The sequence below is a fragment of the Dermochelys coriacea genome, chromosome 15, assembly GCF_009764565.3.
Source record: "Dermochelys coriacea isolate rDerCor1 chromosome 15, rDerCor1.pri.v4, whole genome shotgun sequence".
NCBI classification, from domain to species: domain Eukaryota; kingdom Metazoa; phylum Chordata; order Testudines; family Dermochelyidae; genus Dermochelys; species Dermochelys coriacea.
Genome location: NC_050082.1, coordinates 9,453,931 through 9,481,335, shown reverse-complemented (window position 1 = coordinate 9,481,335; position 27,405 = coordinate 9,453,931). Strand labels below are relative to the sequence as shown.

At 47.5% G+C, this 27,405-nt stretch overlaps 1 protein-coding gene across 1 annotated transcript in view; it reads right to left on the bottom strand.

Annotated features, from left to right (window-relative positions):
- Positions 1–27,405, bottom strand: part of SRRM4 (serine/arginine repetitive matrix 4) — a 142,669-nt gene that overhangs the window by 34,038 nt on the left and 81,226 nt on the right. The window contains exons 2-3 of the mRNA XM_038373713.2: positions 11,324–11,470; positions 1,752–1,838 (exon numbers count right to left, since the gene is read on the bottom strand). Of these exons, the coding sequence (XP_038229641.1) occupies positions 1,752–1,838; positions 11,324–11,470 (234 nt within the window). The remainder of the gene's footprint in view (positions 1–1,751; positions 1,839–11,323; positions 11,471–27,405) is intronic.

The following is a 27,405-nucleotide window of genomic DNA, read 5'->3' as shown; positions in this document are numbered from 1 at the left end:
CTCATTGGTCAGGTTTTCTAAACCCTTTCTCACTTTTGTTGCTTTCCTCTGGACACTCTCCAATTTGTCCCTAAAGTGTGGCGCCCAGAATTGGACACAGTACTCCAGCTGAGGCCTCACCAAGGCTGAATAGAGTGAGACAATTACCTCCCATGTCTTATATACGACATTCCGGTTAATACACCCCAGAATGATATTAGCCTTTTTTGCGATTGCACCCTGTTGTTGACTCATATTCAATTTGTGAACCATTATAATCTCCAGATCCTTTTTAGAAGTACTACCCCCCTAGCCATTTATTCCCCATTTTGCAATTGTGCACTTGATTTTTCCTTCCTCAGTGTAGCACTTTGCACTTATCTTTATTGAATGTCATCTTGTTGATTTCAGACTAATTCTCCAATTTGTCGAGCTCATTTTGAATTCTAATCCTGTCCTCCAAAGTGTTTGCAACCCCTCCCAGCTTGGCGTCATCTGCAGATTTAATAAGCATACTCTCTACTCCATTATCCAAGTCATTTATGGAAATGTTGACTAGTACATGACTCAGGGCTGATGTGTGGGACCCCACTAGACATGTCCTCCCAGTTGGAGAGCAAACCATTGGTAACTACTCCTTGAGTATGGTCTTTCAACCAGTTGTGCACCCACTTTATAGTCATTTCATCTAGACCACACTGCCATGATTGGCTATGTTCACAGACAGTCAGAGAATGACAGTTCTGAAAAGCAGATTTATTTTTTCACAGCTCTCTGGCCTTTTTTTAATCGGGGGACTCTTCCCCTCTAGCAATATGTTGAAATACAAACCCAGGCTCTGGATTTCTGCCTGGTTTGATTGCAATGAAGACATCACATTTAATTCAGCAGGTGTTACTGCAGCTGACTGTGCTGGGTGGAATTTCCCATCTCAAGGCTGCTGGAGCAGACATAGCTTTGCACTGCTGCCACCTCATGGCACTGATTTTTCACACAAAGCTTATCCCTGAGCTTTAGGTCCTGGCAGCACAGCCCTGCCCTGTAGTTGTTGGCTTAAGGTTATGGGTCTGAGTCCTGCTGCGATGACAAGATCAAGGTGTTCAGACGCCCTGGTGATGGGCCTGGTAGAACGACCTTAACAGAACAGAACAGATACCATGAAGTCCCCCTGAAAGTAACATATATTAGATAGGCAAAAAACACAGGGGCACACTCTTAATTTGCACTTCATTTGAAACCATAGAATCATAGAATATCAGGGTTGGAAGGGACCTCAGGAGGTCATCTAGTCCAACCCCCTGCTCAAAGCAGGACCAATCCCTAACTAAATCATCCCAGCCAGGGCTTTGTAAGTTAGGAGTCCACATACCTTTGTGGGTCTGGGCCTAAGCCCTATATGGGTGCTTAGTGCAGAACTGTGCCCTCTGATCCATTTCCTAGTGTCTGGCCCAGTCTAGTTTTAAAAGTACCATGAGATGGGTCTTCCCCTGTTTTCTCGTAGGGAGGCTATTCCATGGCCTAACCGATTTCACTGTCAGGAAGTTTAACTTGATATTCAGCTTTTTTTCCCCTTCTCTTAATTTCACCCCATTGCTCCTCGTTATACCTCCTGGAACCATGCTAAATAATTCCCTTCCTTCCTAGGAGCGAACATAGTCTTTCCCGTTGGATCACATGCTCTCCCAGCTGTCACCTAACCAGGGAGATATTTTCCCTTTGCCTGGGATCTGAGCAGCCACTGGTCTGTGGGGTTTCCCCCTCTCCGAACTCACCTCCTCCTCTTCTTACGTGTAGATTTCTTTTTCTTTTTCTTCCCCCGGGACGGGGGTGGTGGCGTGTACTCCTCATCGTGTGAAGGGCTTGAGAGAAAAAAGGACAATCAGTTGACCCATGTCAATCAACGTTGTTTACATCCACTTCCTCAATTCCCAGATAGTCCTGACTGAAGGATGTTTTCTGAATCTTCCTGCTGTACCATGAAAAACTGGGTTTCATGGCAGATTTATAATGCACGGTAAATGCTTAATTACCATGTCACGAGCAATTTGGTCATGCTTTAAATTAACTGTCTCCTCTCAGGATTTTATATATATATACATATATATATATATATATATATATATATATATATATATATATATAAAAATGAGATAGTTACTGTATGTGACTCACTGCCCGTTGATTATTTTAAAAATATTTATCGAGGTTAACAGCTCTGTGACAGATTTATAAGTTTTGTTACCCTCAGTAAATAGGTTTTAAATAATTAATTGGCATTTAATTCGCATACAATAATTATGTCAACCAGATAAATTTCTCTAAATTTAATAAGAGAGTTAACATATGTTAAACAGCAACTGACTATGAAAACGTATTTATTGAGGTATTATGGTAGTCTAATGAGATATAGCTCTCTTACACCGTTGTTAAACCTCAGAAAAATATTTCCCTGGGTATTTATTTTACATTTTGGAACATACAGCACATAATCTCATTATATTTAAATTAAATGCAAATACTGTAGTTAAATGAATTTGGGGCACTTAGTTTAAAATATGACAGTTAATTTGTGGTTATCTGTTAAGCAAACCAAACATTCTTAGGAAGGGAGGAAGTGCTGTCTAGTGGGTAAAGCAAGTGATAACGAGTCAGGATTCCTGGGTTGTATTCCTGGCTCTGTCACTGACCAGCAGCAAAAGCTTGGCCCAGTCACATGGAGTTGGATTTTCAAATGTGTTTAGTGATGATGGGCACACAGCTAAGCCAACTCTGAGCACTTCTGGAAATTCCACACAGCTGGGGGCTGATTTTCAGAAGTGCTGAACATCCCCAGAGGTCAATTGGACTTGCAGATGTTTACGATGCCTGAAAGTCAGGTGGGAGTATGTCACAGTTTGGGAACCCTAAAACTGAGACCTCCAAAATTAGTGGATATGTTTACTTGCACGTTTCTGTGCCTCAGTTTCCCCATTTGTAAAATGAGAGATAACACCTGTGTCAAAGGGATGTTGTGAGACTTAGTTACTATTTGGAAAGTGCTTTGAGATCCTCAGACACAGAAACCAGATTAGAATGGAATAGGAGCTAGAGAAAGGACAAGTATTATTAAAGTCTTGATACATGGAAACCACCAGAGCATGAAGATATTTAGAATGACAAGGCTGCAGAGGGAGGGGCAAGAGCTGTTTTGCAGCTGTCACTGATTTACATTCAGGGCTTTCATTGTACTTTACAGGGCTCAGGATAGAATCGGTCTTATCTAGGGATCGAATTACTACCAAAATGATGCTACCATAAAAAGCCAATTGTTTAGTGTTTTTAATACACATTTTTTACAGCCCTACAAAACTAAATGTGATGCTAATGTTTTGCTCATGAGCCATGAATAACTGAAGAGCAAAGTATTTTTGGAACGTGTAAAGAAACTCTCCTTCATTGCCAGGGCTCGGGTGGTAAATATGTAGCAAGCAGAATGCCCCTCCCCCTCCGGCCCCCGAGTTATCGGCTCACTAGTTTATTTTAACATGGAGAAATGGGTCCCATCACAAATATATTACTCGAATGTGCTGGCCAGCATCAGGAGAACAGCAATCTTCTAGGTTTCAGAGTAGCAGCCGTGTTAGTCTGTATTCGCAAAAAGAAAAGGAGTACTTTAGTCTCTAAGGTGCCACAAGTACTCCTTTTCTTTTAGCAATCTTCTAGTTACATAGCAACCTGGATCCAGATTATCACTGCTGCAAGGGGCCAGCGTCTGCCACCCTTACTCACAACTGAGCCGCACCCTATTCCACAACAGGAAGGAAGGCACAGCCCCATGCCTCAGGAGATCTGGGTTCAATTCCCGGCTGTGCCTGGATGACCATGGGCAAGTCAATCAGGTCCAGAGTCTCAAAGGAATGTAGGTGTAGGGAAGTATAATCAGGAAGGTCAAAAAAGAATTTGAAGAACAGCTAGCCAAAGATTCAAAAAATAACAGCAAAAAATGTTTTAAGTACATCAGAAGCAGGAAGCCTCCTAAACAACCAGTGGGACCACTGGATGATCAAGATGCTAAAGGAGCACTCAAGGAAGATAGGGCCATAGTAGAGAAACTAAATGAATTCTTTGCATCGGTCTTCACGGCTGAGGATGTGAGGGAGAGTCCCAAACCCGAGCCGTTCTTTTTAGGTGACAGATCTGAGGAACTGTCCCAGACTGAGGTGTTATTAGAGGAGGTTTTGGAACAAATTGATAAATTAAACAGTAATCAGTCACCAGGACCAGATGGTATTCCCCCAAGAGTTCTGAAGGAACTGAAATGTGAAATTGCAGAACTACTAATTGTAATCTGTAACCTCTCATTTAAATCAGCTTCTGCACCAGATGACTGGAGGAGAGCTAATGTGATGCCAATTTTTTAAAAAGGCTCCAGAGGTGATCCCGGCAATTACAGGCCAGTAAGCCTGACTTCAGTACCAGCAAATTGGTTGAAACTATAGTAAAGAACAGAATTATCAGACTCATAAATGAACATGATTTGTTGGGGAAGAGTCAACATGGTTTTTGTAAAGGGAAATCATGTCTCAACAATCTACTAGAATTCTTTGAGGGAGTCAACAAGCATGTGGACAAGGGGGATCCAGTGGATATAGTGTACTTAGATTTTCAAAAAGCCTTTAACAAGGTCCCTCACTAAAGGCTCTTAAACAAAGTAAGTTGTCATGGGATAAGAGGGAAGGTCCTGTCATGGATGGGTAATTGGTTAAAAGATAGGAAACCAAGGATAGGAATAAATGATCATTTTTCAGAATGGAGAGAGGTAAATAATGGGGTCCCACAGGTGTCTGTACTGGGATCAGTACTGCTCAACATGTTCATAAATTATCTGGAGAAAGAGTCAAACAGTGAGGTGGCAAAATTTGCAGATGATACAAAACTACTCAAAATAGTTAAGCCCAAAATAGACTGGGAAGAGTTACAAAGGAATCTCATAAAACTGGGTGACTGGGCAACAAAGTGGCAGATGAAATTCAATGTTAATAAATACAAAGCAATGCACATTGGAAAACATAATTCCAACTATCCATATAAAATGATGGGGTCTAAGTTAGCTGTTACTGCTCAAGAAAGATCTTGGAGAAACTGTGGATAGTTCTCTGAAAACATCCACTCAATGTGCAGCGGCAGTCAAAAAAGCGAACAGAATGTTGGGAATCATTAGGAAAGGGATAGATAATAAAACAGAAAATATCATATTGCCTCTATATAAATCCATGATGCGCCCACATCTTGAATACTGCATGCAGATCTGGTTACCCCATCTCAAAAAAGATATATTGGAATTGGAAAGGGTACAGAAAAGGGCAACAAAAATAATTAGGGGTATGGAAGAGATTTCATATGAGAGAGATTAATAAGACTGGGACTTTTCAGCCTGGAAAAGAGACGACTAAGGGGGGATCTGATCGAGGTCTATAAAATCATGACTGGTGTGGAGAAAGTGAATAAGGAAGTGTTATTTACTCCTTCTCATAACACAAGAATTAGGGGTCAACAAAATGAAATAAATAGGCAGCAGGTTTAAAACAAACAAAAGGAAGTATATCTTCACACAACGCATAGTCAACCTGTGGAACTCTTTGCCAGAGGATGTTGTGAAGGCCAAGGTTATAACAGGGTTCAAAAAAGAACTAGATAAGTTCATGGAGAATAGGTCCAGCAATGGCTATTAGCTAGGATGGGCAGGGATGCAAAACCATGCTCTGAAGTGTCCCTAGCCTCTCTTTGTCAGAAGCTGGGAATGGGCAAAAGGGAATTGATCACTTGATGAGTGCCCTGTTCTGCTCATTCCCTTTGAAGCACCTGACATTGGCCACTGTCAGAGACAGGATACTGGGCTGGATGGACCATTGGTTTGACCCAGAATGGCCATTATTATGTTTTGGGTGTCTAAATCTCAAATCACCTTATTACCTTTGAAGATCTGGCCTTAAGCTCTCTGGGCCTCAGTTTCCCATCTGTAAAATGGGGATAATGCCCCCCTCTTCCCCACCCTTTATTTTCGGTTTAAGTTCTGCAGGTCAGGGTCTACCTCTCACCATGTGTTTGTGATCTTTGATGGGGCTCCAGGCATGAGATATTAATAAAATAAAATAATAATAATAATAATATAGTCCTGTTTATTTCGGTGGTTCTACTTGCACAGTAAGATACCACTCAACACATGTAAATATGGTACAGTCTAGGCCTAAACTACTAAAAAATTAGCAAGCCAAGGCCAGGCTAACACCACATTCTGGGTAGACAATATAATCCTTTAAATTTACTCTTGCTTTGTCATTTTCCCAGAGCTCCAAAACCACACTAAGCATCAGGCATCTGCTAACCACCAGGTCTCTAATTACAGGATCGCTTCACCGTCCCCTGAAATGCAGCCACCTCTGTGGTGATGGGTGGCAAATGTTGAACCATGCACAGCAACATCACACAAGTTAGAATAGCCAATGAAGGCTGCCACGTCCATGGCAGAAAAATTCAGTCCCTCTGTCCTTGTGACAAATTCCCTTAGGTATTGGATAACTGCAAATGGCCAGGTGCACATTGCATTCCAGGCCCAGGCTTGGGGCATTTGATTTCATACCGCCCTAGAGAGAATGGCACTTGTTATTTGTTAAGTACAAAGACACAGGGGAAGACCATCCCTGTCCTGGAGAGTCCGCAGCCCCAACAGACAACATAACCCACACTGCGAGACCCAGGGGAGTCTGTTTCGTTGATGTGGGTCAGCAATTTTGGCCTGAGGGGAAGGAGACTGTCACAGGATGTGTCTGCCTTGTAGTGCCCTCTGCTAGCAAAGCATGACATCCAAAATTAGTGGAGAGGTCAGTGGGCAGCCAGCTTTCCCAGCCTGCTGTCTGTCTCCCCTTTTATACGGCCCAGGAGCCTTCCCTTGAGCCCAGCAGGGCAGCAGGTTCAGTGACAGGTACACTGGACCCCACTCCCTCTGAAAGGGTCCAGTCCTGTGACAGAGACCATTTGGAGGAGGCTCTGATGGAGGCTCTCTAAGGATATGGTTTGGTAGCCTGCCTTAGGTGCCTTTCATCCATTGTTGCATCAAAATAGAGAAACAACATGCACCACACGTCCTCGTGAGAGATCAAATCCCAGCTTCTCTTTCTAGGCCCTTTTGAGATGGATCAGCTTTCCATCCCAATCCAGGAAACATTCTCCCTTTCTACCATCATTTTCCCTTTTCCAATCTATTCCCTGGACATTGGGCTTGGTGGATGGATTCCTGATTTACACTGGTATAATGGGGAGCAGAATCAGTCCCGCTCACTTGAAACCAGTGGTTCTTTTCAGCCTGGTTCTGGGTCAGCACGCTGCTTTTTAGAGGCAGAGGGACAAGCTTTTTTGCAAGATAATAACGATCATGTCCCTCTGTTGCAGAACAGAAAGGGGGATGGAATTGTATTGCATCCTCCAATTAGCATTTAAATATGTCCTCTCTTGCTTTTTTGCCTCTCGAGTAATTCAAAGATCCAGTGGAAGATTCATTAGGAGACGTAGTACACTGCCTTCTTGGTAACAGGCTTGATGGGCCTTTTATTTGTGTTAAGGTAAAAGAAATGTTGTTTTGAGGGGGATCGCTGTCTTTCTTCAAAATCAGACATCTGTCTCCGTGCAGATGCAGGGGACTTTTTGTCATCATCACAAGCTAATTCTTTCCTGTGCTGTATTGCCCAAATTTCTAGGAAAATAGTGCTCAGATTGGTTTCTTCCCTAATTTTTTTGCATAAGTGTTTTCCTTTCATCTGCCCATTACATTTTCCCACATGCCAAGAGCAAACCATACACTTTCAGGGTCAGCAACTTATCAGAGATCAAGGAAAATAACAAACCAAAAAAGAACAAAAGTAAGGTGTCCAGAGATTGCCCGGTGGGTCATTCTAACATGCTGCATCACCTCTGCCTCACAACATGGCAGCTGCCTCTGCAGACCGGGCAGGCTCCTTAGAAATGGAAAGCTGCAGTACAGTGATGCAGCTACACTCCATGTGTTCCCCTTTCCTGATCTTTAATGGAGATTCATAGATGTGAAGGCCAGAAGGGACCATTGCACCAGCTAGTCTGACTTCCTGCACAACCCAGGCCAGAGAATATAATTGGTCCTCCTGTATCAAGCTTCATCTTGCTGGCTTTCCCCCTGAGGATTTTCTGAAGCCTCACAACCTCGGAGATCCTCCATCAGAGCCTCCTGCCAAATGGTCTTTCAATGGAGGGAAATCCCCGCACGCGTCATGGCATGGGCCAACCCCTAACTGCCAGGGGTTAGGAAACAACACCCGCTGTGGGCATTATTCCCAAATTGCTCCCCCATTTGACATCCCCCCTCCCCGCTCTTTCAGAGCCCCTTGCCTCATCAGGCCCCTGGAGTCTCTCCCTCCCACCGCAGTCCTGCTGACGATGGCTTCTCTACCTGAAAGCCCACTTGCTTCACATGCCGGGTTTTGCTCTCAGTCCCCAAGCCCAGATAATTCTCACACTGACCTCAGAGTAAGAAGGTACAAAACTCCACCATCCAAAGTCAGAGGCTGTTTGCTGGGATTGGTACAGGCTCCTCCAGGAATCACTCCCCAGCACCATGGGCTGGCCCTAGTGTTGGGAAGCTGAAGGCATCCCAGCTGCTCTGGTAGGTGGCTTCTGCTTTTGTGCCAATGGCCAGAGTAATGCGGGAAGGAAGGTGGTTGAGGTTCTGGGAGAAGACTGGTCCACCAAGGTCTGTACTGTGTAGCAGAGGATCCTGCCCCAAGCCCTGCCCACTTCAGGTGCCCCTGGAGAGAGATCTACCTACTGCATCAGCAGCACCACCCCCTGCCATGTCTGGGTTCACCCTGGCTATCTCCCCTTCCCATAGCAACCCATCCCAAACATGGCGGCTTGCAAGTGCTGACTTTACCACAGACTAAGATGGCATGTGGCCCCTCCCAGCTTGGTACTGTCACGGAAGTGGCATAAGCCTCACTAACTAGCCCAAGGGGGACTGACTGGCAGGGTCCCCCATTCTAGAATGACCAATGGCTTGTCCTGGATTGGCAACTCCCATGTTCCTTCACTGGAACATCTGGCTCTGGAGAGGGATGGGAATCACAAACTCAGCAGAGAAGCAGGCAAAATAACCAGTGTGATGACAGCTGCCTTGGGGACAGGTTCCAGGAGGCATTCTCTGCTCCCTGAACATCAACTCTGCCAGGAAATGGGGAGGGAAATCTGAGCAGGAAAAAAATTATCTTCCCCAGTTATTAACCTGTAATATCTGGACAATCTTAGGGTCCCCTTGAAAGCTCTGGCCAGATCTTCAGTCAGGAGGGACTAACACCCATACAGCATCCGCCTTAACAACTATCCAACATAAATGATTGCTATTTTTTATGGTAACACCTAGGGACCTCAGCTGAGATTACAGCCCCATTGTAGCTATATAATGAGAGACAGAACTGACAGCCTAAATAGATAGGAGAAAGAAGTACTTCTAGCCCCATTTTACTGACTAGGGACTAATGCCCAGATAGATTAAGTGACTTGCCCAAGGTCACCCAACAAGTCTGTAGCAGATTTGGGAATTGATCCCAGATCCCCTGAGCCCCCAGTCCAGGGTTTTAATAATTAAACATTCATCTGATCTGCTTCCATGATCTTTCATGTATATTCATGACCTAATTTATTTCAGTGGGAGCTGTGACTGCTCAGCACCTCTTAAAATGCAGCTATTCGGTTCTCAGCCCTTTCCACGGCCTCTTGACAGCACGTCCAGGTTTCCAGTTGCGGCACCTCCATGGCTCAGGGGGCAACAGGAGAATGAATCTTTAGCCTTCTCCCCTCAGCCCTATGCAGATTCTTGGAGAGCCCTTCCTGGTTTCTGCAGATAAGTTATTTTGTCTTTGATGTAGAAACTTTCTCCCTGAGTTCATCTGACTTGAATTGTTTCTCTCTGATTGTCATCAAAGTCTAATTAAAAATATACTTTAGTTTATTGTACTGGTTAGCTCGAAATCTGAAGAGATGAAATGTGCTCTCTCTCTCTCTCTCTCTCCTCTCTCTCTCTCTCTCTGTGTCTCTAGCAGCTTTAACCAAATGGATCGGCTCTAATCCCAGCGATAATTTAACAGGCAGTGCATGGAAAGGCTGTTCACGTCATTTATAAACTTTTGATTCATTTTTCCCTTTTCAAGCCACCACAAGTTAAGGAAGAATTGATCATGAACCTCTGCCCTAACAAGCCCTGTGCTGTTGGTCTGTGATCTAGGCATGGGCAGAAAGGAATCTCTTATGGTAGGTCTCAACTACTAGCACCTCCATCATCCATAGCAGAGTACTGGGATGCTGGCAGGTGGCCTGCCTTCAAACCCCTTCTAAGCTAAGGTGACCATATGTCCTGTTTTGGCTGGGACAGTCCCCTGTCCTGGCCATCCTGACTTTTTGGGGAAAACTGTGCATTTGTGTGGACAAATGCAGTTTTGCCAAAAAAGTGGGGTGGGACTCCTAGTGGGGCATGGAGGAACGTGTGGGGGAAAGGTGGGTAACAAGTGGCAACGCCAGCCCCGTGCTGGAGGGAGGGCTAGGGAGAGTGTCTCAGGCCAGCTGGCCAGCCCCACACGCAGCAGGGAGAGGGAGACCTCGGGGGCCCCCACGCATGGGCTGGCAAGTGTGGCCTTGGGCAGCCCTGCATGTGGAGGACATGGCGGGGAGGCTGGGGCCAGACCCGGGCACTGGGATGGGGGAGCTCAGCCCAGCCCTGTGTGGGTGGAGGCAGGGAGGGCTCAGGCCAGCCCCCTGGGGGTGGTCACCCTATTCCAAGACCAGTTTGAAATGGTGGCCATCCACTGCTTGGATGCACGTTCACTCAAGCCCCCACTGCAGGCAGCCATTTTGGGAAGAGGGGGCCCGTGGCTGCCGCAGCGTCTGGGGGGCGGAGGGGCAGTGTAGCGAGTGTAGGTGGCACTGCAGAAACCCTGCTGCCACAAGGGGAAGACTGAAGCTCCTGGGGGTGGAGGGCCTGTATGCATTCGTGGAACGGAGCTAATAAGTGCCTACACCTCAGAAGCAGGTGTGACGCCATTGCTATCACAGTGGGGTAGGAACGCCAGGTTACCGGGGTTGCCGGGGGGAGCTCTGCTGGATGAGTTAATGGAGCGACTCAACTGTCGTAGGCTCTCACAGGCCATTCAATGGAGACTGCGGCAGAGTGGGACTCCCTGCAGGGACAGACTTGCAGGGATCCGGCAGGGCGGCTAGGAAGATGGCTAGTACACCCCTCCCACAAAACCTTACACCACTGCATTAGCCACTGCGGCTGGGATCTTACCTGCGGGATCTGTGATGGGCATACTGTCTGCTGTCCTTTCCTTTCACACAGCCATTGGTGCTGGAGGCCTCCTGAGCTGAGTTTCCATTCGGCTTTTCCAAGCGTCTCTCCTCCGTTGGGCATGACAGGCAGCTCGGCGTCTCAGTGCTGGGCAACAGATCAGAGAAACAGAGCAATGAGGGGCTGTTCTCCAGAGAGGTCACCTTGTCTGAAGGACTACAGCCGTTAATGTGTGTGTTACGCTCGTGCTCAGATGCTCCACCCGAGACCAGAGCCCCCCGGTGCTAGGCACTGTTCGAACAAACAGTGAGACAGTCCCTATGCCAAAGGATTTACAGTCGAAATGGTGAAGCAGAGGGTGGGCAAAAGGAAGGAAGTTTCCCATTTAACAGACGGGAAACTGAGGCCCAGAGAGATGAAGGGAGTTGCCAAGAGTCATCCACTGGCTTTCAGGCCAGAAGGAGAGGCCTCTGTTCCCAAGCTCTGTCATCGAGGTGGGTAGAAGGAGAGCTCTGTGGGAAAGAGGCTGATATGGGCTCTGGGTGGACTGGTGTTTGGTACAGATTCATACACACGTAGAGCCTGGGGTGGCGGAACTGGGCGGTGGACGGGGCTAGCCCCCCCCTGCAATGGACATACTGGCGAGAGGCAGGTCTAGGTTTCTGTCCCCCCACTTGTTTTTCACCCCCACAGTATCTCACAGAGGTGAGAACCAGACCCGGAGGGGATGAGCAGCCATGGCGGCACAAAACATCAGACCAGCTACCAAGGCACAAGTTGGATTCCCAGGCCCACCATGGATCCTGATGGAGACACCGGAGCCAGGAGTATGTGCGTCAGCCACCAGGGTGGGGTGGGGATGGGACAGGGCACCAGCCACCGAGGTGGGTGGGCAGGACAGGGCACCAGCCACCGAGGAGCTGCTGTAGTAGAGGCAGTAGGAACTACTGGGAAGCCCATTCCCAGCCTGGAGATGGCTCCCCATCTACCCGCCCTTCAGAAGGAGCTTCCACCCCGCCCACCTACAGCTCTGGATGGGAGAAATAACAGCTAGCAGAACGGGAGGCAACAGCTCTGGGATTACACACAGCTCTCAGGACACTGTCACCTCCTATTAAAGCCACGCGAGGCTGAGGTGGAGAGAATTCTGTTCCCAGTCACTTGTGTGTCACAGGAAACAATCAACATTCAAACGAGACTCGGGAAAATACTAGTCTGAAGTCTGGCTCCAGTGCGACGCCGACCTGTTTCCATCTGCTTTCATGTCAGAGCTGCCACGAGCATTGAGAGACCGAGGCTGGGAGACTGCAGCCTGGCGATGGCTCATTTAACAGATAAAACAGGAAGGAAAACAGCCGGCAGGAGAAGGGAAAAGCAGGTCCGAACAACACCACTCTCTAATGCAGTAGGCACCAAACCCCTCAGCAATATAGAGAGTGATCCCAGCAGGCAGCCTGTGCACTCTCACTCCAGTTGCTCCTGGCTCCAAGCTCTGCTGGCCAACCTGCCATACTGCATTATCTGTGTTCCCACTCTGAAGACTGGCACTGCCCTTGTGCGGCTTGGCTGGCACCCCCTCTTCCCTACCCAGCTGGCATGTCTGAGGGCAGCAGCGTGGCCAGCACAGCCCCCTGGCCCTAACAGACCCAAAGAGACTCCCCAAATGAAGCAGGACACAAACAGCGAGGGAAGGGGGTAGGAAAGGGAGAGTCCGGGCCGTGGTCCTACCATGAGCACCAGCGATGGACTGATCTTGCTAAAATGCCATCAGCGTCAACTCCTCATTCCAGGCAAAATCTTCTGTTTAACCTTCCAGGAAGGGGCCCCCGCTCTTGTTCTGCAGAGATGTCTTGCAGGCACATATTCCTGGGGGGGGGGGGGGGGGGTTGGACAGGGTGCAAGAGGAAGCCAGGTTTCCTTGAAGTTATGAGCTTTCCTGTCAGTTTCAAGGGGCTTTGGGTCAGCTCTTGAGGTGGCAGTGGTGTAGCAGGCTGTCTGGAGCACTGGGATGAGGGGTGGGTGGAGTGATGGTTGGGGCAATTCAGTGACAATAGAAAATGTAACTGTGACACTGACAGGCCAGATGCAAGCTCTTGCCCAGGCTGTAGGCATGAGCTAAGAACTGACAGCCTCGTAGCTGGAGACCAGACCAGGTCATCTGTGTGTTAGTTTTGCTCAAAATAGGTATTAGTCTTACAATAATGCATTTAGTGTTTAGTCTCTTATAAATGCTGCATACGTGAATTTCACTTATATCTATAGCCCATTATATATATATATATATATATATATATATATATGTATATATGTATATATGTATATGTATGTGTGTATGTTATAAGGTGATATTTAAGTGTTAAGTATTTGCTCTGGAACTGTAAACACCCCAGTCAGGAGCAAAGCATTACCCAATGTGAAATATCAGTTTGCCACAGCATGTGTTATCTCCTCCCCAACAAAAGAAGGCCAATAGACACAAGACAAACCATTGGGTAACATCAGAGGACAAAAGACTTTGTTGATTGTTCTATCTCGCCCTCCCCCCCCCCCGGCCGCTGCCCACCCATGAAGAGGAGACATGCATGTGAACTTGTCCCATCATCTTGAACTCTGGAGGAAGGGATAAAATCCCTGACAAGAAGAAACTGCGTCTTTTTGGCTATTTGAACGCTGAATGGCCAGAGTCTCTAAACTGAAGCCAGAGATCCCTGGGGGCTGCCTCTTGGGTCTGTCCTGAAAGACACTTGGAACTGACAGATCACTACAATTCTGTCACTCTTAGGATTTAAGAACATAAGAATGGCCCTACTGGATCAGACCAATGGTCCATCTAGCCCAGTATCCTGTCTTCCGACAGCGGCCAGTGCCAGCTGCTCCAGAGGGAATGAACAGAACGGGTAACCATCAAGTGATCCATCCCCCGTCACTCATTCCCAGCTTCTGGCAAACAGAGGCTAGAGCATTTAGATGGTAACTCATTGGCGTGTGTATGTTTGCTTGTGTTAACCTGAAAATAACTCTTTTATTCTGTTTTCCTAGTTAATAAACCTCTAGACAATTTATTACAGGATTGGCTACTGCTGTTGTCTTTGGTGTAAGATCCAGGGTCCCAGTTGAGCTGCAGGTAAGTGACTGGTCTCTTGCAACTGGAAGCAGCCTGAATGTGGTGTCATTTTTGGTGCAAGTGCCCATTTATCATTAAGCCCAGTTTGTCTGGGTGGCGAGATAGACATGGCCTTAGACTCTCCAGTCTACACTACAGAGCTTACAGTGGCAAGGCTATACTGATGCACCTGCACCGCTGTAAGATCTCTCGTGTAGCCGCTCTGTGCCCACAGGAGAGAGCTCTTCCCTCGAGATACTTAAACCATCCCCAACAAGGGGTGGCAGCGATGTCAGTGGGAGAAGCTCTGCCACTGACATAATGCCAGTGAAACTCATGTGGCTCAGGGGTATGCGGCATAAGTTTTGCTGACAAAAGTGGTAGTAAAGACATGACCTAAGGGGACGGCCTGAGACTCCATAGTAAGACTGTTCCAGTGATCCAGGAGTTCCCATTTGTTCCTGGCTTGGTGAAATCAAATCCTAGACCACACTGTTTGGGGTGTCTGTGCTGTCTTAGACAGCCTGCCCTGAGGCAGGTGCTCATGGTTGGGAGCCACTCCACACAGCAGGACAGCAACCAAGCACCTGTTGACATTTTTCTTACATCATCTACCTTGTTGAGACCGTGCCCCTTCTTCTGTGTCTGTCCAGCGTCTCACACCATGGGGGCAGGGCGGATGTTAATGGGTAATATGCGTAAGGATAATGGATGCATTACCAAAGCCATATTACTGCAGTAGGCAATGATCAGTGGCCTGGCTGACTGTCAGCAGACGGACCAAGCAGCCAATGGAAGCAAAGATGGGACCTCCAGCTGGAGATAAGACACAGTTTAGGGAAGCTTGCACTGCCACTGTGCAATGACATCCCTGCACAATAAGAATGAGAAGATTTCAGCACTGGGGCTTTCAAGATAGCACCCCATGGGTGGCATTAATTATTACAGAAAGAATGATCAGTTGATGAGATATTTATATGTCTTCTCCTCCCAATTCCTAGTACTTCAGAACAATAGATATTGTAACCAAACAAGAGGAAGTTCTTCTGCATGTAACCAAGCTGCACATGGAAAAAACTCAGCCCCTAGTCTGTTTACATGCAAGTTAACCTGCTGTAAACTGATGCACCGTTCTTCGCCATCAGGCATTCAAAGAACAACCATTCTTCTAAGCCAGGGCAGGAAGCTGCCCCAGGCAGCAGGATGCCAGTAAAAATCAAGGGTGAGAAGATGACCCACAGCTCATTGTTCTCCCAATTGGCTTGGGCAATTCAATGTTTCTAATACCTGCTTAATCAAGATAGGTGGCTGCTGCTTGGGCCGTTGGTGGGCAAGAGCAGGGAACATGGCTTGCCATGTCCCTGCCAGATAAGAAACAAAACAAAGGAAAAAGCAAATATTCTACTGTGTCAATTTAAATAGCTCCTGTGTGTCCTGGATCCTTAATGAAATCTTTACATCTTGGATTCAGACAAGACACAGTCAGACAGTTCTTGGGGCCTGCCAGCAACCTGGAATTTACAATTTACATTTGACACAAACCATAACTGACCATAGGTCATGACTTTCCCTTCCCACCCCCGCCTCGCTCCTGAGCTGCGATGCTTTGTGAGCAGACAGCTCCTCACCACTGCGTTAGCTCTGCATTCCCAACTGGAGTCACTGCCAGCCTTTACGCTCCCAGATTTATTTTGACCCCACTGAACTGTGGCTGAACTCAGAACATGGCATACATTTTAATGACACGCTTGGATGTATGCACAGGAGGAGTGGAGTGGAATCAAGAAGAATGGCTGAGGTGACGGTACCTTATCAATGCTGCCGAAAACGGAGTCTTTCAAATCTATCCCAACTGGCTTCTACACAGAGCATCCTAAAAAGACACACAGTCAGTTGCTGTAGTTTCCGTTCAAAAATGCAGCTGGCTGTGGAGTTCTCACCAGCTGGCAGAGAAAGTCTTTTGCATTCTAAACCCCAAACCAAAAAAACTACTATTCGGTTATCAAGAACTTTGAAAGCCCATGTGTAGGTAGGACCTACGCTGAAACAGGACTTTGTGATCAACTCCGCACTAGCTGAAACTTAAGTGATGGATTAGGTGAAACTTACTTGGTTTTAAGCATCAGAGGGGTAGCCGTGTTAGTCTGGATCTGTAAAAGTGCAAAGAGTCCTGTGGCACCTTATAGACTAACAGACGTATTGGAGCTTGAGCTTTCGTGGGTGCATACCCATTTCATTGAAAGCTTATGCTCCAATACGTCTGTTAGTCTATAAAGTGCCACAGGACTCTTTGCCACTTTTACTTGGTTTTGTATTTTGTTAAAGACTCCAAAATGGGGGCAGGTGGGTAACCCTGAGTGACCTGACTGATTTCAGGCTGGGCTGAGTTTCAGGGGAACCTGGCCACTGAATGGTCTGGGCTGGAAACTGTATGAAACTCAGTGGTTGGTTTCAACCCTAGCAAATGGAGCATGGAGACTTGAGATCCAAAGCCACTGAGCTCCTTGTGAACCAAGCACACTGCACTCAGTTAACCCGTGGGAGCAGAGGGCAGATGCAGCCTGTGTCTGCAGGGACAGCCAGGGCCCAGATGGAGTGAGTGAGAGCAGTGAAGCTGTGTCAGCCTCAGGGCCATAAAAAGCAGTCGGGTTCGGTTTGGGGGAGGACAAGGGGGTTCTATCATCCCCCAAACGGCAACACTCCTAAGGAAAGACAATATGTTTTCAGGCCCGTAAGATGTTTATTTCAAAGCCTGGAAAGAAGAAGAGAGAGAGCAGTAAGCCACAGCGGGAAGGGTCACCATAAACTCTATTTCCTTGGTGTCACCTGCAGCATTACTCAAATAAATAAAACCAGCTTATAAACTTTCCATCCTGACCTGGATCTGGGGGATGTGACTGGGGAAGTCGACAGGAAGTTTGGCTATAGGGGAGCATGGTGGTAAAGCCAGAGGGCAAAGGGTGGCTTTGCAATGGGATGGGAGCAATGCTGATGGTCCTCTCACACCGTACTGGCCTGGCTGCTATGGCTCAGGGCTGGGTGAGCAGCGGGGTGATGGGGATGTGGAACAGCTCTCAGAGACACTAGCCTCCCATCGCACATTACTGACCCCGAATGCCCATTGCAGTCAATGGAAAGACTCACCTTGACTTCAGTGGGGTTTGCATCAGGCCTTATACCAGCACCCCATCAGACTAGAGGGGCTGAATTTCTGAGGCCTAGAAATAGTTACAGGCAGTGAGAGCTACCTCCTGCCCCACCCCCTCCGGGACCAGCCCCAGCTCGCTATCTCAGGTGTGTGGAGGGGAGGCCGTTCTGTAGAAGCTGGAGAGAAGGCAACATCCCACCAGGGCTTTGGAAGGGAGCCACTTGCAATAGCCCCTGCTGCTCCCGTATGTTCCTGCTCCAGGAGGGGCAATGAATCTGCAGGGATTGGTGTGGCTAAGCGGGGATTTACAAGGAAGATGATGGGGCGGAAGGGGGAGTTGTACGTGCAATGCACTGCGGAATGATCTTACAATACACTCGAGTCACTAGAGCCCATGGGCTGTGTGCCCCCGGCCCCACCACAGCACATGAAGGAGGGGAAAATGAGAATTTGCTGTTCCCTTCCATGTCTGGTAGTCTGACCGGTAGGGCATTCCCTACCAGGGAAAAGATAGCCCAGGGTGTCATACACAGAGGGGACATGAGAATGGGGGCAGAGGGTATATCACACACACAGCCCTACTCTTCCTTCACTCACAGAGCTAGCTGAAGGATCCAGGGGGAGTTTGGAGTCTGACATCACCAGACACTGCTGCCAACCCTTGTGATTTTATCATGAGTCTCGTGGTGTTTTCCTTAAAGCCCCAGCTCCTGGAGGCATGTGATCAGGTAAGAAGCTCAGTTTTCATTTAAAAAAAAAGTTTCTAGTCTTCGTAGCTGCAGAGCAATGCTGGAAAACAGGACCTAAGTGTTCCCTAAAGGATCAGCAAACAGAGGCCCAAGGAAAAGAACCATTTTTTAAAAAATTGTTATTTGGACACCAGTCTTGTGATTTGGGGGACTCTGATTCATGATCTGTGGACACTTCGGGTTTGATGTACTGGTGCTGCCCCTTTAAAAATCCAGACCCTCCCTCCCACACGCTCTCTTACTTGCTGCTTCAGCAGAGAGTTAGTTTGGAAGCTGTGAGGACAAGGCCTCTAAATCAAATCAACGCCTCCAGCAGGAGAGAGGCAGACTGGGAGGAGGCGGAGAGGCTGGTTCATTCCCTGCTCCCAGCCTGGCACTTGCTGGGAGTTCGAACACCCGTCCCAGACAGGGGAAGAAAAGGACGTAAAAAGCAGAGCAGAGCAGAGCAATACAATTCAGTTGCCGACAGCCGCTACCCCACACGGTGTTGGAATGCAACCCAAAAATTATATACTGAACCAAATCAGCCTTTGCTAGACGCTTTTCGAATTCAGGAGTTTGCTTTGCATCAAATTGCACAACTGCCAGCAGCACGTATGACAGGCCCGTGTCATTTCACAACAGGGGAGAGAGCTCGAAAAGGACAGTTGAAAGCAACAACCCCCCAAACAGGATACAAAGGGGAAGGAAAAGTGGGAAGGGGGATGTGGTGATAGGGTCAGGAAGAATTTAGGGCACTGCCACCTAAGCATTAAGATGTGGTATCGTGGGAAGAAGGGGTCTGTAGCAGGGAAGCCCCGAAAATGTGTCTGTCTGTCCAATAGATGGCTGACTCCTGCCTGTCTACGAGACCCAGCTGATATCTTTTCATCTGAGGGCTTTTTTCCAACCCAAAAAGTGTGTCTTTACAAATGATCTGAATGTTTTTGTGGGAAACGTTTAGATTATTTGAATTCTTCCCAATTCTTCATTGAAACAAAATGTCCAATTGTTCTAATTTGATATGAAACATTTTCTGGGCTTTTTTTGGGGGGGGTGTCCTTCCCCAACTCTTTTCTTCCTTCTTTCCTTAGGGAGAAACGTTCAGGGGAGAGAAAACCTCACAGTTTCCATTTTGATTCAATGAATTTTTTTTAAAAGTATCCAGTTAAAGAAAATTTTTTTTTACGATTTCACCTGGAAACTAATCACCAACTTTCAGCCAGCCCTACGATCTCTCTAATCTTTAAATATATGAGGGAAGGGAAGCCTAGAGAGAGAGAGAGCTGGGTAATGCACATTGATGGTGTTTAATGGATTATAATATCAGGGAACATAGGACTTGCCGGACTGGGGCAGACACAGAGCCCATCTAGTCCAGTGTCCTCTCTCTGACAGCAGCCAGCACCAGATGCCTTAAAGGAAGTTGTAGGAGCCCCACAGTAGATGAGATGAGATAGTCTGCTGTCCAAATTAGGTCTGATCCTGATCTCAGAGTCTCTCTAACAGGGTCTGTCCCCAGGTTTTCAGAACTCCTCCTCTAGGGGGAGAAAAGCCTGAGTGTGCTGAGAAATGACACTGGGAAGGAGAAGAACCTAGACGAAACCTCTGTGCTCTCCTGGAATGACCTCTGATGGAAGGAGCCAAGCTGAGTGATGTGCACACCCTGCATGGGGCTGGGTCAGCACTCCTGGCTCCATGTTGTATGGTAACGGTAGCATTATGTTTAGCTTATCAAAAGAAGATCAAGAGGTGACTTGATTAAGGTGAGTAAGTACCTTCACAGAGAGAAAATCCCAGGTACTAAAGGGCTCTTTAATCTATTGGAGAAAGGCAGAGCAAGAACCAATGGCTGGAAGTTAAAGCCAGACAAATTCAAACTAGAAACACATTTTTAATAGGGAGGGTGATGAACCATTGGAGCAAACTGCCAAAGGAAGTGGTGATTTTCTCCATCTCTTTCAAATCAAACCTGGATGCCTTTATGGAAGGTATGTTTAGCCAAAGACAAGTTCCTGGGTCCAATACAGGAGTAAAGATGAAATTCTCTGGCTTGTGTTATATAGGATGATCCCATTGTCCTGGCTGGCCTTCAGATCTACTCATCTACTTGCAATAAAGCTCTAGGTCTCTTCCCAGCCTTAACATCAACCACCAGTGAAGATACATGGATAATTGCTAAATTTGCTCAAAATAATTAGCTTATGACCTTTCCTGAGCCCCTTTTAAAAACATGCTGCCTGCCTTTTGAGGCTCAATCATTAGGATCAATTACCAATTTTCCATAATTTGTGACCTGTGGAAACCCTCTCTGGACGGATAAGTTACATGACAGTATGTGGGAGAACTTACTGATAGTTTTGCATGTCCCCAAACATGCATCTGGTAGGATCCATTTGTACGCGTGGCTTATGTGAACCAAGGAAGTGGGCTTGAATAGTAGTCTCGGCCCATCATTGTGCAGGAACTGTTCTTTAGTGCATTGTCAGCACAAGAGTCTCCAGTTGGCATGACGATACATAGCTCAGCTGCTGTACTGTGAGGGGTCTGGAGCTTCTTTTCTCAGGTCATGGGGAGCAGGAATCTTAGTACCGAAGCTCCGGTTGAGACTAATAGGGTTTTGTTTTGTTTTGTTTCCAGGGGTTAATTCTTACTTGGCCTTGAGGCAGCCAAGGACTACTGTCCTGGAACAAGCTATGCAATATTTCCTATGGGCTTGGGAGTAATTATTGATGGAAATAATTATCCTCCAATCCCATCAAAGGCTGGCTTAATTTCAACCAAACAGTCTCTTCTTATGAACACTGGATATCCTCTAAAGCATTAAACTGGCTGGTAATCCCTTCGGATCGAGCTCTGGAGATGTCAATTTAATTTTTTTTTTGTGATGGTCTGTTAGTCTTTCATCTCTGTGATGTAAAAGCAGGTGCAATTTAACGTGAAAGCTTAATCTTACTGGAGAGGATTATCACAAGACTTCTCCCCTTCTCCAAAGAAACAAAATCAAGGAGAAAACACCACACAGCCAACCGTCAGAGATTGTGCTACAGTCACACAGCCTTTCAAGGGAAAATGGGGAATAAATAGATCCAATTGACTGGGGCCTTCCAGGCACCATGGGTGGAATAGCGTGGATCGCTCATAACAAGGAGATGGCACGGCTGTTCGCTCCTCACAAGGCCAAGTAATGCTCTGGGCAGTTTCATGTATGGCAGTCAGGATTCCATTCGGATGTTAGCAGCAGGCACCGTGAGCCAGAGGGTTGGATAGGAAAGCAGTGCTCCAGGAGTTGGGTTCAAAGCAAGAGCAAGCTTCGATGGATTTGAAACAAGCCACTCTCCCTGCAGTTATTATGCTTTGTATTACAGATGTGCCCCAACCACAGCCGGGGGCCTGCTGTGCCAGGTACCTTCAGACGCATAGCATGAGACAACCCCTGTCCTCGGGAGCTTGCAGGCTCAGAGACAAGATGGACAAAAGGTGGGAGGGAAAATGGAAGCACAGAGAGGTGCCCAGAGTTACACAGCAGATTGGCAGTAAAGCTGGGCACAGAACTGCCCAGCTCCGGAGTCCCTGGTGAGTACATTGCCCACTGGACCGCCCTGCTCTGGCAGCACAAAACTGCCCTTTGGTACAAGGAGCTGCCCAACCTCAGGCCCTTTGAGTGTAACTTAATGGGAAGCCTCATTTGCACAGTGGACTTTCCCTCCCGTGCTGGGAGTGTCATGAACAGCCAATCCCATCTGACTTGATTAGGTGCCCAAGGTACTGTAATCAGAGCGACGCCGGGCTCAGCACTATAGAACTGATCACCTGCCTCATCTACTGTGGCTAGAGAGCTGGGGTTAAGCCACATTGGGGGTCTGATACTGCTGAGCACTTCCGTGCGGTGCTTGTTTCTTTCAATGCCATTTAACTTCACTGGGAACTGAGGGCACTCAGCTCCTTACAGGATCGGGCTGGTTTTATATTTCTGACCCTAGACTCCTGCCCAGGTAACAGAACATCCAGAGCTGCTTGGTGCCCTCTGCCTGCCTGTCTTGGTCCTTATTCTATGCTCATGCCTATCCCCCCCAGGTCATGTATCAGGGTGGGCAGAATGGCCCACTGCCCTTCCTTCCCTTCCCCCGCAACATTTCCAGCCTCCAAACACACAAGGAGTAACACCACCACCTCCTAAGTCATTGCTAACCCTAGTCTCTTGCACGCCTTAGCAGGACAGAGAGTAGAACCTGTTAGCTGGCTAGTAGACAGAGCTGTGGCTGTTTGGGATGGGAGTTTCTCCATTTCTATTTGGCATTTTTTGATCTGATGCACAAACAATCTATCAACCAACCTCTCTACAGAAACCAGTGCTCATTACGTAGCCTGGCAGGCCAGTGGGTCTTGGGTCACCTGTTTGCACCACAGTAGCCTGCATTCAGCCAGCAACTGATTTCACCAAGGCCTTCCACGGATACAAAATGTCCAGCACGCAACCCTCTACCTCAGAAAGGTCCCCGGCTCATTTAGAGACCCGCCTTTGGTAAAGTACTTCTAACCCAGAATGTTTAAACCGCTCTTTCAATGTCTCCATCCTGCCAGTAGTTGGAGCCCGTCAGGTGGGGAAAACTATAATGCAAAGCTAGCTAAGGTTCATTCCATTCCATAATTAAAAATATCTAATACCAGCCATTTCACAGCCCCAAATTTGTGCTTTTTTAATGAATTTTTGTCATCCAAATGTAACGTTTGCTATGGTTTTCCTACGGTAGTATCTCTGGCAGAACAAAACACTGAAATAGGAGCACTTTAGCATGCAAGTGACCCATGGGCATTAAAATACATTCCTAAATTGGAGCAAAAAAAAGCATGAAACTTCAGAACTATTTGGTGATTGTGTGTGTGTGTGTGTGTGTGTGTGTGTGAGAGATGATCAATTTTATGAAAAACTAACTGCAAAATTTCAGTGCTTTTGAAGCTGAGGCTCAAATATTTTGCACAACCCTGACACTCATAGCAAAAGAGTGGCCAGGAAAACAGATCACACGGGGGCAGACAGTTCAGTGCTAATGCTGGAGGAAGAGACAGACTAGCTGAATCAAGCGACCTTATGTCTATTTTAGATATTGAAAACACAAATCCAACCCAAGCGGTGGGGGTGACCCGGCTGATATCCAAAGGCCAATAACGAATAAGTCAAAACTCCCCGAAAGAGACTAGTACGCTATTGCAGTGTGAGTTGCTATGGTGCTGGGTGCTATAGGAATGGGCCAGCCAGACAGGAGATGCATGTGGGAAATGATCGAGGCTGACAAATGCCTATGGGAAGGGCTCCCGCTAGACCCAGCAGGGGACAGTTCATAGGCAGCTACCTGACTGCATGAACATGCTGTTCTACAAGCTCTTGGTTTGGGGTTAATGGTCCGGCTGGAGCCTGACGCTGATCAGTAATATTTTTCCCGACTAGTGGGGTGGGCCCCCCTAGCCCATTAGTACCCTACTCTATATCCATCCTGCAGTGAGCGACATGGGGAGCCTGTCAATTAATTGTCCCCTTGTAGCTCCAGTCCCTCCACTGCCTTCACTTCTTGGGATGCCCAACAAGCTGCTGCACCTTGAAGGAGAAGCATCTGTCATCCCAGGGTGATGGAGGGGGGGTGCAGGGAGTTCCTCCGAAGTAGCAGTTTCTAAATGTCAGCGCAGGCATGAAATGAAATGGCAGCACATTGATCCTGATTAATGCCTTCCCGCTCTCCTCTACCGCGGTGTGCAGCTACCTTTAAAAGCCAGGTCCATTACCCTGGGATTGTGGGTTTATTGAAACCTTTTATCTTTATTAGGGCGTCAGCCTGCCTCTCTCCTTTTGCACACATGGCTCTGCCCACGCTGGCTCCCTGATGGGCTTTTGCAACTAGGACCGTGGAGATTCAAGTAGCTCCATTCCTTCAGCTGTGACGTGCTACGGCCTCCTTCGCTCCATCGTGGAGGAGTAAAAGTCTTGGTAGAAACACAGATGACAACTGCTAGAGGAGCTCAACATGTCAGCAGCCTCTGGGATCGCTGCAGCCAAGCAAACCGCGCCGCATAGACAGATGGGCTTGATTCATGGGAGAGAGAAAGCCTGCTAGACATTCCCAGGTACATCCACACCCTTCAGTGCAATCTTTGATGGTACCTTCGCTTGGATGGACGTTACAATTCACTGGTGGAGAGGGAGATCAATCACAGGCTCAGGGAGGCTAGACGGAGTCTGACACTGCATCACTTAATTTCGGCTCAGCTGTCCTTGCCCTACACAGCAGTGGAGAGAATGGCTAACAGTAGACAAAGGGTTCCTAGCTAGAGCAGAACTTCAGACAGGTTTTTTTGGGGGGGGGAGGGTGGGTTGGTACCATCCCTACACTTTGAGCCTTGTTTATATGCTAAGTTCCACTCACCCATTTAGATTTAAATCAGTTAAAAACCTATTTTGATACAATCAGTACAAAACCCTGTTTAAAATCAATGTCAGAGTGTCTGTACAGGGGCATGCCCCAGCTTAACTAAGGCAGTTTAAGATCGTTAAAGTGCTGCAGCTCTGAATACAGACAATGCCGAGGGCCTGACTCCTAGAACGGCTGAGTCGCTCAGCTCTAGCTGAAGCCGTGGGAGCTGCAGAGGATCCACACCTGTATCAGCCTCTGATGTCCTGCATTCGCATACAGGATGCAGAGGCTCTGTCTAGGAGCCTGTCTTGGAAAGTTGGATCCACCAATCTGGGTGGTTTCTACTGTTAAATTCAATTTGCTTCACTTCTGGTTTGGGACACAAGTGAACCAAATCTGGCCATCTGAGCCTAGTCTCTGGTGGGTATGTATCCACACCTCAACCCCTGGCCCTGCAGCCTGGCCCGATGTGGTGCCTCCATCTGCCAGTATATATGCAGAGAGCCAAGGACTAGGACAGGAGAGCGGGGGTGCAGAGAAGTTGTTTCATGGTAGGCATGAGATGCCTCGGTGTAGCTGCTGTGATAACAAATTCTGCCCTGTGCTATGCTTTGCTCTCACCCAGAGTCCGTTCTTTGTCTAGGGTTGTGTACAACACAACACAGGTCAACAATTATAGATGAGCACAAATGTGTCCCATGCCTAGGTTAGTTCATACCGCTTGAGGGAAGGTGTCCCATGCATTAAAGCAGAAGGAACGGATTTCATGGGATGAGGACGAGGCTGTGGCATGCAAAGGGAAAAAGTATGGCCTAGTGGTTAGAACACACACTTGGGAGTCAGAGGGTTCCAGTCCCAGCGCTATCATAGCCTGACTGTGTAATTTGGGGCAAGTCATTTAAACTCTCCCTACAATCCCTCAAAGTTGCCTAAACATTTACTGCCCTACACTGGGAAATCTTTGCTGAATGTGCCCTCCGAATGCCACATTGGCTCATGACAGATTGCTTTCCTTTGAGCTTCTGCTTCTCACCTAGGAGCTGCAAGAGTATGTCTGTCTCATTAGATTTTTTTTGCCATGTGGATGGGGCTATAGCTATTTAAAACGTAGAGGCGGATTCCGCAATCCTTGCACTGAGTAGCTCTTTGATCATTAGCTCCCGAAAGTCAATGGTGCTACTGGTGGGATCAAGTGCTACTCAAGTGAGTATGGGTGGCAAAATTGGATCCTATAAGCTCCTGTTGGTTTCTGTGGGCTCCATTGTGTATGTGAGAATGGGAATGGAAGAGGGGATCTTATTCTCATTGACTCTAAGGCCCGTTTATACAGAGTGATGTAGAGCAGCCTTAGAGTCAATGAGGATAAGGCCCAAAGCTACAGCCAGGGTTTGCTGTTTCCTGAGGCTCAGACACTCAGTGAGGACTTGCAAGTGATCCTTGCTTCTCTATCACAGAATATTGTGTTCAGAGCAACAGCTGTGTGACATGGTACCATGCCCTGCAATATATCACCGGGTAATGCAGACATTAATGGGTGCTGCCCCCGGGCACTTTCAGGAGCTGTCTTTTTCGAGCAGTGCAATAATATTCTTCCCCTGATGAAATACAGTCACTGGAGCTATTGCTCTGTATTTGAAGTCCCAGCACACTGGCATTTCCAGCTGATGTGTCTCACTGATGGGCAGGTGTGCTGAACAGCAATCATTTTTTCCCCAATGAGGGGCTGAGATTTTGCACTCCTCAGTCTAAACTGAGTTCCCCTGGTGTCTCTCTGGAGTAGGGATGGTTTCCTGCTGCAAGGGCTCATCAATCATCATTTTTCACTGCAGTAACTCTGCTCCCGGGTACTGAGTGACATTGACTTTCAGGTGACCTTTCAGCCGCTGGATCTTTTCACCCTCCAGCTCCAGAGGCATCTGCCTTTTTCTCCACATGAGGACTCAAGAGCAACCAACTCCAAGCTTGGCAGCTCCTCCTGCCCCTCACCACAGCCCCGCTTTGCCTTCCACCTGCTTTGCAAGCACCAGCATGAATGCAAGAGAGAGGGACGAATGGAAAAATTGCTTTGGCAAGTCAGTTGCTTTCAGGAGGCTTTACTGAGGCGATTTGGATTCAGAGCCCCGGCAATGAAGATTACAGCTGAATCACATGGGGCTTGATTGCTAGAACCCCATCACCCTTTTTGCACATGCAGGCTTGTTGGCCATTAGCACAATGTCCACTTTTGCCAAGAGCCACTGCAATTACTTCCTGTGTGGAGTATAATGGATACTGCATTGCTAAGGGTGGAATTCTTCCCTGTGCAAAGGACCAGCAGTAAGTAGACCCAGGCAGGAGTTAAGATCTTAAAATAGGACTTTATGGTGCAAAAGCCTCTGCCCAAGCCAGGGGGAGAATTGCACCTTCAGCTAGCAGTGGAAAGCTGACTCTTCCCCATAGTATTGATAGGTGCACTTACCTAAGGGCAGGTGCATGTCTAAGTACTCAGTTGCGCCTCCATGGCAGGTAGACACCTGCATGTCCTGGAGTTATTTGTGGATGCAGTACAGTGGAGGACTGGTTTAGGACAAGGAAGCTATTGTGGATTTACATCTGGGGAACCAAGAACAGGACATGCTTTTATGGGTCCATGGTAAGCAAGTTTTCAGTCTACATCTGCCATTCCCAAGGTTCCTGCTCAACTTGACCTTTTGCCC